At 34.3% G+C, this 14,580-nt stretch overlaps 1 protein-coding gene across 4 annotated transcripts in view; it reads left to right on the top strand.

Moving 5' to 3' along the window:
• The window catches only part of LNPK (lunapark, ER junction formation factor), a 78,596-nt gene that overhangs the window by 39,220 nt on the left and 24,796 nt on the right, over positions 1 to 14,580 (top strand). For all 4 annotated transcript variants that reach the window (XM_036073996.2, XM_036073995.2, XM_036073994.2 and 1 more), the window contains exons 7-8: positions 4,344 to 4,427; positions 4,510 to 4,561. In XM_036073996.2, the coding sequence (XP_035929889.1) occupies positions 4,344 to 4,427; positions 4,510 to 4,561 (136 nt within the window). The remainder of the gene's footprint in view (positions 1 to 4,343; positions 4,428 to 4,509; positions 4,562 to 14,580) is intronic.

Genomic DNA, 14,580 nt, shown 5'->3' with positions numbered 1-14,580 from the left:
TTGTAATTTGTGTAAGTGTAATTTGTAAGAATGAACGTGAATTATTAATTGATTAAAAAGTTAAATTAGGAAAATTGGTATCTTGACAGTGTTTTAAATCAAGAACTTAATGTATTTATTTATTAAAATAAAACTAAGAATTAATCTTTAATTATCTAAAAAACTCCCAAGTTTAGATGTGTACATTTTGCTACTCAAAAAAAATTCAGCTTTTAAAAAAAAAATTACTGTTTAATAGATAATCCCTTTGCATCCATGAGCATTCCATCAAACAGTTCAAAATCAAGATCCATCAAAACACGAGTCAAAATTTAAGTGGGTTCATGAAAATGCTGTACTTTTCCAAGAATAGTATTTCTGGTTTTTTTTTTTTTTTTTAGATTTTATTTATTTATTTCAGAGAGTGTGTGCTAGTGCACAAGGGGGCGTGGGGGGTGGGAGATGAGCAGGGAGGAGGGAGAGGAGAGGGAAGGGAAGGGAGAGAATCTCTAGCAGGCTCCAGAGGCGGGGCTGGGTCTCATGACCCTGAAATCATGACCTGAGTGGAAACCAAGAGTTGACTTACTGAGCTCAACTGACTGAGGTACCCAGGTGCCCCTTAAGAATAGTATTTGTATGTGGTAATTCCTTTCTGGCATTTCTCAGGAATTTATGTTTTTCTGAATCCTGAGAAAAATCAGTTGAGAAATTAGGAACATGGGAGGAAGTGTTATAATTCTCTGAGTATTATAGCCTAACAATTAACTACAAATGTTACTGGTTCAAAGGAATCCACTAATGCCAGTTGAAAGAAAGAGCAAGAAATACTGACATGCTGAGCTATAGGTTAATATGGACATTTGTGGGAACAGGACAGGAGCATGCAGTAGAGAAGTCTTACAATCTAATTAGTCAGTCTTGCTTTTGTGGCCATATTATGTTTTATGGGCCCCGTTTCTTGTTAATGGTGAGTTATTCTTGCAAATAAGTAATAATAAGCTTATACACATGGTATATTTTATGTACAGTCCTGTGAATGACATCCCATGAAATAAATTTTAGAAGCAAAAGAAGTCCTTAAATTAGCAAGTTCAGCATGTAATTCTGTGTAGGGCTGTTGACTTCACTAGTCTGGAAGTTTCAAATGTTATATTTTTATATTACCCAATAACGTTTGCTGCCATTTTCCAGTATTTGAATATTCACTGTAGGCTACAGATCTTTGTAAATACTTTAACAGAAGAAATACAGAGAGAAAAGATGTGACTATTATTTTGGAATACTCCTATGTGAAATCAGAAAATGATGTAAAATCTGAACTAGTAAAAACAATATTGATTTCAGCAGTATAACCAAAATCAGGGTAAGCAGACAGTATTTTCATCATTGTAAAAAAGATGAGTTTAAATAATGCAATGTGTACCCTAACACTTTGAGTTGAAGATGCTTTGGGGCACACTCCTAATAATTTGACCAGTCAATATGTAACAAAAGAAATTTTTCTACATCTAGAATATTTGCCACAAAGCAAAGATCAAGAATATTGGATAGAGCAATTGATGTTTTGTGTGTTTTAAAATTTTATTTCAAGAATGATAATTTAAATATTAAATATTTATAGGATTACCTATTAAAATTAAAAATTTTTTTCTGACATTTGTATTAATGTTCCCTTCTTTTAGTGTTATCTATGATAAAATGTCTATATCAAGTAGAAATAATTTTTACATGTTATTGAAATATGTAATCTTGTCAACATATTGATTCACAATAAACTGTTTATTATTTTCTTTTTTAAATAAAAAGCCCTGAAACTTTTGGTGTAATGTATCACAGAAGAACAATTCACTCATCTTTATATCATTCATTACTATTTAAAATTTAAAAAAAATATTATGAAAAACACAAAGGAACTTCTATCTTAGGGAATTCTGAGAATGTAATACTTCATTCCTGAATCCTGGGATGAATATGTTGGGTATTTGGAAACACTGCTGTTTTCAGACCCATTCTGAATAATTGGGTTATCACTAAAGATTATGTGTTATTGTGTTAGGTACTGTTATAGGCTCTTTATCTTATCTTATTATATTTAAAGTGCCTAACAGTGCTATGAAGAAAATATTAGTGTATCTGCTTTACAAAAAGAGAAACCGAGGGCAGTGGAATTGCTCAGTCTTTCTAGGTAATTAAGAACGGAGATGTGCTTTGAACCCAGATTTTTTCTGACTTCAGAGTTTAAAGTTTATGTTTTTTACACTGGTCAGAATGTCTCTATTTAAAAGAAGTTATTCACTTAAAATATTGTATGGATACATGTGTTAATTAAGCTATTATGTGAAAAATTTTTGTTAGAAGTGCTAAAGAAAAGGAGAATATATTTACATCTTTTAGTGCTTTAAAAAATGACTTTATTGAAGATACTTTACATGAACATAGACATAAACATGAATACTTGCTGAATGATGTACCAAGTGTTGCAATCATTTGATGAAATTGCATTTTGGTTTTGAGTTTTCTGTGTTGTTTTAAAAATCACAGTGTTATCTAATCTTTTTTTTTTTTTTTTTTTTTTTTAAAGATTTTATTTATTTATTTGAGAGAGAGAGAATGAGAGACAGAGAGCATGAGAGGGAGGAGGGTCAGAGGGAGAAGCAGACTCCCTGCCGAGCAGGGAGCCTGATGCGGGACTCGATCCCGGGACTCCAGGATCATGACCTGAGCCGAAGGCAGTCGCTTAACCAACTGAGCCACCCAGGCGTCCCGTGTTATCTAATCTTTTTAAGTCTAGCAGTCATCTTCGTCTAGAACTGTGCTGTCCACATCAGTGGCCAAAAGCCCCATGTATCTTTTAAATTTACATTGTTTAAAATGGAATAAAACTACAATTGCATCCCTCAGTTGCACAAGCAACATTTGTCACATACGGCTTAGTGGTTACTGTATTGTGAAGATAAAAACCATTTCTATCATTCCATAAAGTTCTTTTGCCACAACATTGGTCTAAAACATCAAAAATTAATTTGTAGAGATCAGGGATTTAGTTCATTGATATTCCATGTAGATTCCATATAGACTATGTAGATTTAGGGATATATGCTATGTCCTTTTTCTATCTTGATTCCCAGTTTTTCTCAACTCTAAAGTGACACTGCAAACATTTCCTTTACATCAGAACATTAAACTTACTTGTTTTGAGAATTTATCATAATTTTGAAATAATTAGGAAAATGTTTAGTTTCACTAAACCAAGGTTAAATCATTCATCTAAGCATTTAGCTTCTTAAATGTTGAATTGAGTTTTTAATGAGGAATCCATTAACTACTATTGGGTAGCATATTTTTAACTCTATTTTTTAACTTGGTAAATGTGCTCTGTGTTGTATTCTAAAATAAATGACCTTTTGAATAAATATGACATTTAATGAATCTAAGTGACTATCAGGGGCCACCGAGAAGGAAAAGGTCCTATTCCAGTTTTTACAAAGCATTTTCTTCTACACATTAGCTATTCATCATAATACAACTGTCTTGTACTAAAATTAAACTTTTTCTGATACTGGGCCATAGCTGCTAAAATGATAGTTTACTAGTTATTGCTTTTTAAATTAAACCCTGTATTAAGCCATAGAGTGGCTTGAGTGTATTGTAAATAAAATGCCATAATAATGAACTGTTTTAATTACAGTCCCTAGTGTGTGTATAGAACTCAGTTAAATTTTTACTTAAATTCTTACTATGGTTTCTTTCCCTCTAAAGTTGTTTGCATCTAAGTAAAAAAGGGGGAGCTTCAGCTTTTAAAGTCATTTGAGCAAATTCCATGGCTGTTCTCCCAGTTAGTGAGTTTTCACTGCATTTGCAGCAAGCTAATTGCTTCTGCTAATAAATAATCTAAAATCGATGCTGACAGCAGTTAATTGGCACAGAGATTTTATTTTGTAAAGCTCTTGGCTAACGACCCTCTTTAAATTAATAGCATTAAGTGCTATGAGGAAATAAATCTGAGGAATTGCCTGTCATTTGCTTGTCATGTCTAATAACTTCCAATAATGAAGGCTGATAGATTTTTGCACATTCCATTATTGAAGTTGGTGCATGTAATTATTCTCCTCATTATATGTAAACAATTAGCAGTATTTGGTATTTCCTTGCAGTAAAGCTGTTAAATACAAGTAACATATTAGAGGTTAGAAGCCATTTTAAAATCTGGATTTTAATTATTTGAATGTAGGAAGTCTTTGATGCTATCTGGATATATTATATGCTGTTTATGCATTGTACTTGAACACTTTTGGAATAGGACTTATAAAAATAAGTTGTGTATGTTTTAAAGTGTGACAATTTATGGAAATTTTTGTTCGTAGCTTGAAGAAGTCATGGAAAAAGAAACTTATAAAACGGCTAAATTAATTCTTGAAAGGTTTGATCCAGACTCAAAGAAAGCAAAGGTAAGGCTGTTATATCACTGCTATTTTATTATAAATAGTGCATTATATTAGGTCACTGTAATAATGTTATCGTAATTGACAGGAGTTTGAGCCGCCATCTGCTGGAGCAGCTGTAACTGCAAGACCTGGACAAGGTAAATAACTTTGTAGAAACTGCTGCTGCTGTTGGAAAGATCCATATTTATCCAAGTGAGTTCAAAAGTGTGATAGAGGTGTGTAAAAACTTACGTAGAATGCTTTTATGTGAATTCATGTTTGGTAACATGGGTTATGACTTGGAGTGGATGGCAATAAATATATTTCATTTTGATTTTTCAGGAATATGTTGAAAAGTAAAGATGTTATCTGTTGAGATTAAATATGTAATTGGTTTTAAGCTTTTGAAATTTAAACAATTTCACCAGTATTTTGTAAGGTTTTTTTCCCCTTTCAAATAAGAATCTCTTAGAATACCTTGTGAAAATTCTTACAGGGGCACCTCGGTGGCTCAGTTGGTTAAGCATCCGACTCTTGATTTTGGCTCAGGTCATGATCTCAGGGTCGTGATATTGAGCCCAGCTTCCGGGCTCTACACTCAGAATGGAGTCTGCTTAAGTTTCTCTCTCCCTATCCTTCTGCCCCTCCCCTCCATGCTCTCACTCTCTCTTTCTCTCTCAAATAAATAAATAAATCTTTAAAAAATTCTTACATTTTTATGATTTATTTTTGAGGAATTTAATGAAGATTTTTGTCAAGCTTGAAGTTTCTTCTAAATACTTTAGGAAGATAACATAATTTAGAAATTTTGAATTTCTAATAATTTAGAAAAAATTGGAATTACTGCTATATAATAACATTAACTCTCTTTTTGAAGTTTTATTACCAGATTATTAGAGAAACCATCATTATTATATCATTAAATATTATGTAAAAATTAAAAAGTCATTATTTTAAGTGGCTACATGAAGTAATTCTAAGACTGACATGTGAAAAGATATTTTTGAGTTTGCATTGACTTTCCTCTTTGTTCTCTTCTCTAGAATATAATAATATAGTTTATAAGGCATTTGTTGCAATATAGAATATATTATTTTTAAAAATGTAACTTTTATTCTTATAAATCATCAGAATTGTAACTTGGAGAAGTCAATTCTTTTATAAATGTCCACAAAGACCATGGGTACTAAATAAGCCATAATAGTTTTAGGTTTTCTGATTGGCAGAGCTATATGGAAAGAATCCCACCCACTCCTATTTTCTATAAGTAGGATTTGGTTTATAGAAATATAAGCCTGATGTTTTGATGAATATAAAAGTTTACATATGATTAAAATAAATTAGATACTTGCACTGAAACTCCTGCCTTCATAATCTGTTTAAATTTTTCTATAATTTATACTTTCTAGTAATTTTAAAAAGAGTGGTCTATAGGCCAGGTTTCTATAATTTTTATGGTATTTTGTATAACTGGCACTTACTTTTCAAAAATACTTTATTTTAGCTTGAGGAAATATATTTTTAAATTTGATATTTTGCAGAAAACTGTTGCTGTTACTTAAAAAAATCTGTTCTCTCATTAAAAAAAAGACATATGACCTCTTTACTGACATTCTTAAGTATTTATTAATATTTAGGGAACATAATTTCCTTGAAGAATTAAATTCATTTTTCTTTAGAAGCTTTTGAAACCCAAATACATTTTTTTCCTTCTGATGTCATATTGTAGTTATAGAAAAACCATTGCTGGTCTCTCTGCTCTTGATTCCTGTGGCACTGCTTTTGGATATCCTTTTAGGGAAAATTAACCCTTAGCTATAATATAAATGAATTGTTTATTTAAAAGATGTTTTAAATAATTCTTAGGTGCAAACATCATGGAGAATACAGAGATGAATATAATATGGTTTTTTACCTTAAGCTTGTAAGCTTGTTTTTCTTTAAAAAATATTTCTTCTGGAGTGTCCTATTCTAGTATTACTAGTTCTTCCAGGTCTGTAAGTAATTAATTGGTGTTCGGAATTTTTTCCTTATTTAAAAAAATTCTAAACTATATCTCAATTTCATTCTACTTTTTGAGAATTATAATTGAGTTTTGTTGTTTAATCTTTTCAGATCTCTTTTAGGTTCCTATCATTTTGTAGGTGACTTAGTCATACATTCTATTTATGTTTAAGTTCTGTGTTCCTGTGAATTTAGTCAAATATTTATGTCTTTGCTTGAACCATTGTTCATTCATTCTTTCTTTCCTTCCCCTCTTTCTCCTCTCTCCCTCTCTCTTCCTCCCTTTCTTGTCTTTTCCCTGTTTCTGAACTGAAATAGAAAGAGGGGAAAAAGTACTAAATACGTGTGTGTGTGTGTGTGTGTAATGCAAGAGAGCTAGTAAAATAAGTACATATATATATTTTACTAGCTTTCTTGCATGATTGCTGAACCAGAACTGTGATTCATGTGTATAAGGTATCTTTTATTTTTTATTACTTAGTGCTAATGATATATATTATGCTGAGATTGATTATAAAATTTGAGAATAGTGTTCTTCGATTTGCTTAGGTTTAGCACTAAAAGGAGTGTGATATTTACTGGACACAATACTAACCTGACCATCTCCTCCTTTTTAATAAAGTTAATCTTTTAGAATATTTTTAGATTTATAGAAAAATTGCAAAGGCAGTACAAAGAATTCCCATATACCCTTGTACCAAGCTTCCGACATCTTACATTAACATAGTACATTTGCTAAAATTAATGAACCACTATTGATTCACTATTATTAACTTAAAGTCCATAGTTTATTCAGATTTCCTTAGTTTTTTATCTCATGTCCTTTTTCTGTTTCAGGATCTCATCCAGGATACCATATTACATTTAGTTGACATGTCTTAGGCTTTTTTGGCTGTGCCAGTTTCTCAGACTCTCCTTGTTTTCCATGACCTTGACAGTACAGTTCTGACCCCTTTTTTATAAGGAATTTTTATTAGTGGGTGCTTAATCTTGGAAAATCAGTGTTATCATTTGATATGAAGGAATAAATGAACATAAAAGGCAGATATATGTGTATATATACATATTTACATTTAGTAGAATGATATGGTACTTCGGTGTTTAGCATTTATTCTAGTTCTGTAGGAATCATAGACTGAGAGTCGGGAAGGCTTTGTCCTTAGCAGATTAAAAAGTAATGAAGTTTGGGGGTGCACCTGTGTGGCATTGTCTGTTAAATGTCCAACTCTTGATCTCAGCTCAGGTCTTGATCTCAGGGTCATGAGTTCAAGCCCTGTGTTGGGCTCCATGCTTGGCGTAGAGCCTACTGAAAAAAAAAAAGTAATAAAGTTTGGATTTAATGAAAAAATGGTATTTGCCAGTGTAATTTTCTGAATAGATTCTAGAAAAAAAAGAAATTGAGATATTTGGGGTTGGTAAGAAATTACATTTCTTTTCAAAGTTTTAATTGCCCTGCAGGAATAAATTTGACTTCTATGTACTAATCTCTGATTTGTTTTTTATTTTTTGGTTTTTTTTTCAATAAATGTTTACTTGAGTGTGTGCTCTTTGCCAGGCATTGTTTTAGGCCCTGGGGACATAATAGGGAACAAAACAAACAAAAACTGTGTGTGTGTGTGTGTGTGTGTGTGTGTGTGTGTGAAATAGCCATATATATGTTTATATATAAAATGTTAGATGGAGGAAAATGAAATAATGCAGAATAGGGAGTGCCTTGGGTAAGGTGGGTGCGTTGAAGTTTTAAATAAGGGTTATCAGGGAAAGCCACATTGATAAATTGACCAAAGATATGAAAGAAGTGAGGGAATGAGCCATGCAGATATCTGAAGGGAGAACATTGCAGACAGAGGAATTGGCAAGTGCAAAGACTGAGTAGACAGCAGGCCCAGATTGCTCTGGAAATAACAAGACCAGTATGGCTGCACTGGATTGAACAATGGGGAGACTAGTAGGAGGGGCAGTAAGAGGAAAGAAAGGATCATACCATGTAGGGCCTTATCGAGTGTAGACCATTTTAAGAATTTCAGTTTTCAATTACTTTAAAAAAATTTGGTTTTTGTTTTGAGCAGAGGATTGACATGATCTAAATTATGTTTTAAAGGGAAGGTTACTCTATTGAGGCTGTAAAGGGAGCAAAGGTAGAAGCAGGGAGACTACTTGGGAACCTATTGTAGTAATCTAGGAAAGCATTGATGTTGGCTTGGACCTTGGACCTTCAGTAACAGTGGAGGTGGTTTAAGAAGTAGTCAGATTCTGCATATATTTTAAAGTTCGAACCCAGAAGATTTCCTGATGGATTGGATATGGGGTGGGAGAAGGAGGAATCAGAGATAACTTAGGATTTTGGCCTGAGTAACTGGGAAGATGGAATTGTCATTTACCAAGATGTTATAAATTGCAAGAGGAACACTTTTTGGGGAAAAGGGAAGTTTGAGGTGATGTGGTGAAGAACAGGGTTTCATTTTGGACATGTACATTTGAGATGCCAGACATTCAAGTAGATATTTTAAGGAAGCAGTAGAATATAAGTCTGGCAAACAGGAATTATCTGGGTTGGAGATTTAATCTGGGTATCATCAATATGTGGATGGTATTAAAACCCGTGAGATTACCAAGGATGTAAACATGGAGAAAAAAGAGAAAAGGACCAAGACTGCCCTGGAGCACTCTAACCTTAAGATGTTGAGAGTAATGAAGAGGAACCATAAAGAGAAACTGAGAAATGGTCAGTGAGAGCAAATCCTGGAGAATGTGGGGTCCTGGATGCTAACTAAAGAGAGTGTTTCAAAGTAGTGATCACCTATGAGAAATACTGCCAGTTAGTTGAGAGTCGAGAATTGAACATTGATTTTAACAATGTTGAGGTCCATAGTGACCTTGAAAATAAAGGTTTTGGTGGAAGAATGAGGGCAAGAGCCTGATTAGAGTGGGCTTAAGAAAATAGGGGAGTAGAGAGGTTGGAGACAGAAGAGACTATTCTTTGAATGAGAGGGAATGGAAAAATGGGTAGCTGGACGGGGAAAGATTATGCGTATGTGGGTGAACATAGGCTGTATGAAAGAAATAGCATGTTTGTATGCTACTGGGAATGGCCTAGAAGACACATAATAATTGATGATGGAAAGAGTGGACACAGTTGATGGAAGACTGTCCATAAGGAGGCAAGAAGGGATAGGATTTAGTGTACAAGTGTGGGGGTTAGCTTTTGATGGGAGTGTGCATAGTTCGTCAATAGTAAGGAGTGAAGACAGAGAACATGGGCAGATACAGGTAAGTGGTGGGAATTGTCTTTTGATTGTATCTGTATTCTAAATGAGAGTGAGAATGGGGAAGATGTTGTTGGGGGCCTGAAGAGAATATATAAAATAAATCTCTAGGGGGATGAGAGAGTAAATGGATTAGGAAAATGTAGGAATGCCAGGGACACTAATGTCCACTTAAAGTTAACAGTCATGAATTTGGGGCACCTGGGTGGCTCAGTTGGTTAAGAATCCGACTCTTGGTCTCAGCTCAGGTGTTGATCTCAAGGTCATGAGTTCAAGCCCCACGTTGGGCTCCATGCCCAGTGTGGAGCCCTACTTACAAAGAAGGAAAAGAAGAAGGAAGGAAGGAAGAAAGAAAAAGAAAGAAAGGAAAGGAAGGAAGGAAGAAAGAAAAGAAAGAAGAAGGAAAGAAAGAGTAAGTAAGTTAGGTGACAGTCATGAATTTAAAGCATGGTTGTGCATGCTTTCCAGTTGTGTTTAGCTGTATGGGTACAGGCGTGGAGTACGAAGAGAGTTGGTCTACAAGGTTGGGGTTTTACCTAATGGATTAAATGAAGTGATAAAGGGGCAAGGGAGGTGAAATTGTTCACAAGGGAGTGATTATAACAATGTATTATCGGATCTAAGATGATCATGAGGGAAATAAGGACATGAGAGGAGGATGATGGACAGTCAGAGGTGTTGGTAGTATTAATATAGGGGTCTGCAAACTACAAGATCTGTTTAATATGGCTCTTGACCTTAGAGCTGGTTTTACATTTTTCAAGTGTTCTAAAAAATAAGAAAGAAGAATAAGAATATGCAAGAGAAACTGTATGTGGTCCGCAAAGCCTAAAATATTTACTATCTAACACTTTACAAAAAAAGTTTGCTGACCCCTTTAATAACAGTGGATCATAGATCCTCTTGGAATTGAAAGAATAATAGAGGAATTAATCTGGAAAGGTAACTGTGGTTTCAGAGTGGGATGCTTGAACTTGAAAAGGGTGCAGTTATCCTTAATGGCAAGGTTCTAGGATTAGGTTATGACTATAAATCCTTAACAGATTCTCCTATATTTGTTTCAAAGGAAGCTATATATGCATTCTTTTTTACCTTTGTACATAACCCTGCATCTCTACTAATGAAGTTAACAAAAGAAAAGTCAATTATATTCTCCCACAGCTAAATTTGAAATCAATAAGTATTGCAGAAAAATTTAATGGCTCTAGAAAATGGATTATAATTTATTAAGTAGGTTTTTAGAGTTTACTCACTTGTGTTCCATGGCATATATGGAAGATTAAAGTAGAAATCACTAATCTTTTTTGATCTTGATAGCAGAGGGAATGATACTTCATATTTCGCTGTTTTGGGGGATGTATGTCTGATTAAGAAAATCTGGAAAACACTGGTAAAACAGTAAAACACTGGTAAAACAGTAAATTCACTTTTTTGCAGTGTTCTTTACTTAAGTGTCATATCTATACTGTTACAGTTATCTATTGTATAACAAGCCACCCCAAAACTTAGTGGCTTAGAACAATATTAATTTGTTTTGCTCATGAATTTGCAGTGTTGGCAAGTTTGGTAAAGATTGTTCATGTCTGCCTCACATCTCTTGGAGCTACCTGATTGGGCCTGGAAGATATACTACCAAGATGGCTTATACACATGGCTGACAAGTTGGTGCTGCCACTTAGTTCCTCTCCACATAGACTTCTCTCATGGGGTCAGTTGGACTTGCTCCAATGTGGTGACTGGGTTCTAAGAGCAAGCAGCCCAAGAGACAGAAAGTAGTCCGGAAAACTGGGGCACCTATATTCTCTTGGTTAAACGGTAACAGAGCACAGATTCAAGGGAGGAGATATAGACATCCTCCCTTCCCCATTTGATGGGAGGCAAATCAAAGAATTTTGGACCTCTATTATAAAACTGCCACATGTACCTTAGTACAGGTAACAAAGGCATTTAGATCCCCATCCATTTTTCAGTGTTCTTAAATGCCACCATTACCATGAACCCTCCCTGTATCCCATCACCGAATTTAATCTCCCCATTCTTGGACCCTCCATGGTACTTTGTTGGTTCCTTTTTTTATGGCACTTACCTGGTGTTTCATGGTTTTGTGTTATCTTTGCTTGCCACCGCTATATGCAACTCTGCATTCCATTCAGTAGTGCCTTGCTCAGAGTGGTTGCTTAATAAATATGTTGAGTTGAAGGAAATAAAAGAAAACTTTTTTTTTTTAGAATTATTGAATTTTATTTAAATGTTGTAAAGTAGTAATTTACCAAATGGGACCTTGATGAACTGCAAGGTACAGGTTGTCTAAAGTCAAAAGAGGTAGGAGTCAAATTAAAGTAGAAATAAATCATCAAGGTGATGAAAAAAAGTAAATGTTGAGATAAAGAACTATAAAGCAAAACATATTCTTTTTTTAATTGAAGTATAATTGACATACAACATTAAATTAGTTTTAGGTGTACAACATAGTGATTTGACAATTGTGTGCATTACAAAAGACTCTCCAAGCTAAGTGTAGTTACCATCTGTCACCATACAAAGTTATTGCAATATTGTTGACTGTATTCCCTATAGTGTACTTTTCATCCCAGTGACTTCTTTGTTTTATAATTGTTAATTTATATCTCTTAATCCCCTTCACCTATTTTGCCTCCCTGCCCCCATTCTCTGGCAACCACCAGTTTGTTCTTTGTATTTATGAGTCTATTTTTTATTTTGTTTGTTCATTTGTTTTGTTTTTTTAGATTCCACATATAAGTGAAATCATATGGTAACTTGCCTTTTTCTGTATGACTTATTTCACTTAGTATAATACCCTCTAGGTCCATCCATATTGTTGCAAATGGCAAGATCTCATCCTTTTTGATGGCTGAGTAATATTCCGCTATATGCATATGTGTGTGTATGTATGTATGTATGTATCTATTTATATCACATCTTCTTGATCCATTCATCTGCTGATGGGCACTTAGGTTGCTTCTATGTCTTGGCAATGATGCATTGAACATAAGGGTGCATATAACTTTTCAGAAAATTAGTGTTTTTGTTTTTTTCTGGTAAATACTCAGAAGTGGAAGTTGTATGGTATTTCTACTTTTAATTTTTTATTTTTTTGAGGAACCTCTATACTGTTTTCCACAGTGACTGCACCAATTTACATTCCTACAAGCAGTTTACAAGGGTTCCCTTTCTTCCACATCCTTGCCAACACTTGTTATTTCTTGTCTTTTTGATACTAGCCATTCTGACTAGTGTGAGGTGATATCTCATTGTGGTGTTGATATTCATTTCCTTGATGATTAGTGATGTTGAGTTTCTTTTCATATGTCTGTTGGCCATCTGTATGTCTTCCTTGGAAAAATGTCTACTCAGGTCGTCTGCTTATTTTTAAATTGGATTATTTGTTTATAAATAATATAAGCAAAATATATTCTTAATTTAAAAAGCAGAAGAATGAAATAGTAAACTAGAGGCTGGCAAATGGTATATGTGATTAGCATATTTTCTGCTTGAAGGTAACTTGTTTGTATGATCTGAAGTTAGGCTGAAATTCTCAATGTAGCAGGCAACACATATTTAGCTGATGAACAGTCTTAATTCTATCTGCATCTTAATTCCCCTTATATGTAGCATAACATACATAGGTTCTGAGGATGAGGATGTGGACATGTTTGGGAGGCCATTATTCTGCCTACTGCACCATCTAAGTTGGGTAATAGGCAGTTGGAAATAGTTGCATTGAAATGCAAGAGGAAAGTAAATTTATTTCATGCATGTTAAGCTCATACTCTATGCTAGTTACTTGCCAAGTCCTGGGGCTGCAAAGATGCAGTTTTTCTCTAGGAGCTCTTGGTTCAAAAGAGTACGCACACGTAAATAATCTTAACATACTAAGGACTGCAGTGAAGGTAGGTACAAATCATAATGCATTATAAATTTTAGTAACAATTTGCTTTGAGAATGTATTGGGAAAGGACTCTTCACATGCAAAGATAAGAAGAGAGAAACAAGTTGGTACCTTTAGGGACTGCAAATAGTGCTATATGCCTGAAAAAGGGAGGTAGTGTTTATGTGAGGGAGGGATAATTATGAAATATTTTGTATGCAACATTATGGAGTTTGGGACTTTATCTTATATGCAACACGGAAAGCCTCTGGAGGCTTTGCATTTTAGAACACTTTTTTTTTTTGGTAATATGGAGAATGGATTGGAGAGAGCAAGGCTGAAGACATGGAATTGATTAGGATATGTTCTAATATAGGAAAGAGGTAAAGGCCTGCACTACATAAAGTTGTGGCAAAGGAGTTGGAAAAGAAGAGATTTAAAAGATAATTAAGATTTAAGAGTAGACTGACAAGATTTGCATAGTGGGGAGTGGGAGGAGGGGTCCAGATATCACCTAGGTTTTTGGCAACTGGTTAGATGTTGGTGTTTTAAGCAAGATAAGAAACATAAGAATTGGAGTAGTAGGTTTATGTAGAAAACGATGGATTTGCTTTTGGCTTTGTTGAGGCAAGTGACATCCAGGTGGTATGGTTTATAGGTAATTGATTATTTTATATGGAGCTCAGGAAAAGGGTTAAGGTTATAGGTACAATTAGGAATCATTGGGACTTATAGATGATAGTTCTTCAAACCATGGGATTGAATGAAATTGCCCAGGGAGAGAAAATAGAGTAAGAAGGCTATGGCAGAACCCCCGGGAATTAAATGTAAGGGTAGAGGGAGAAAGGAGGAACTCAGGAAAAAGACAGAAGGAATGATTAGAGTTAAAAGCAGAACTAAACTGGTGTCTAGAAAGTTGAAGTGTAGTAGGGATGGCATCTGCTGTCATAGTCTGCAAAGGGTCAAGTTAAGTAGAAGACAAATGAGGTCATCGAATCTGATAGGTTGCACAGAGTTG

The sequence above is a fragment of the Halichoerus grypus genome, chromosome 4 (assembly GCF_964656455.1).
Source record: "Halichoerus grypus chromosome 4, mHalGry1.hap1.1, whole genome shotgun sequence".
Classification (NCBI taxonomy): Eukaryota; Metazoa; Chordata; class Mammalia; order Carnivora; family Phocidae; genus Halichoerus; species Halichoerus grypus.
The sequence above is the reverse complement of the archived record's forward strand: the minus strand, read 5'-3'. Positions and strand labels throughout refer to the sequence as shown.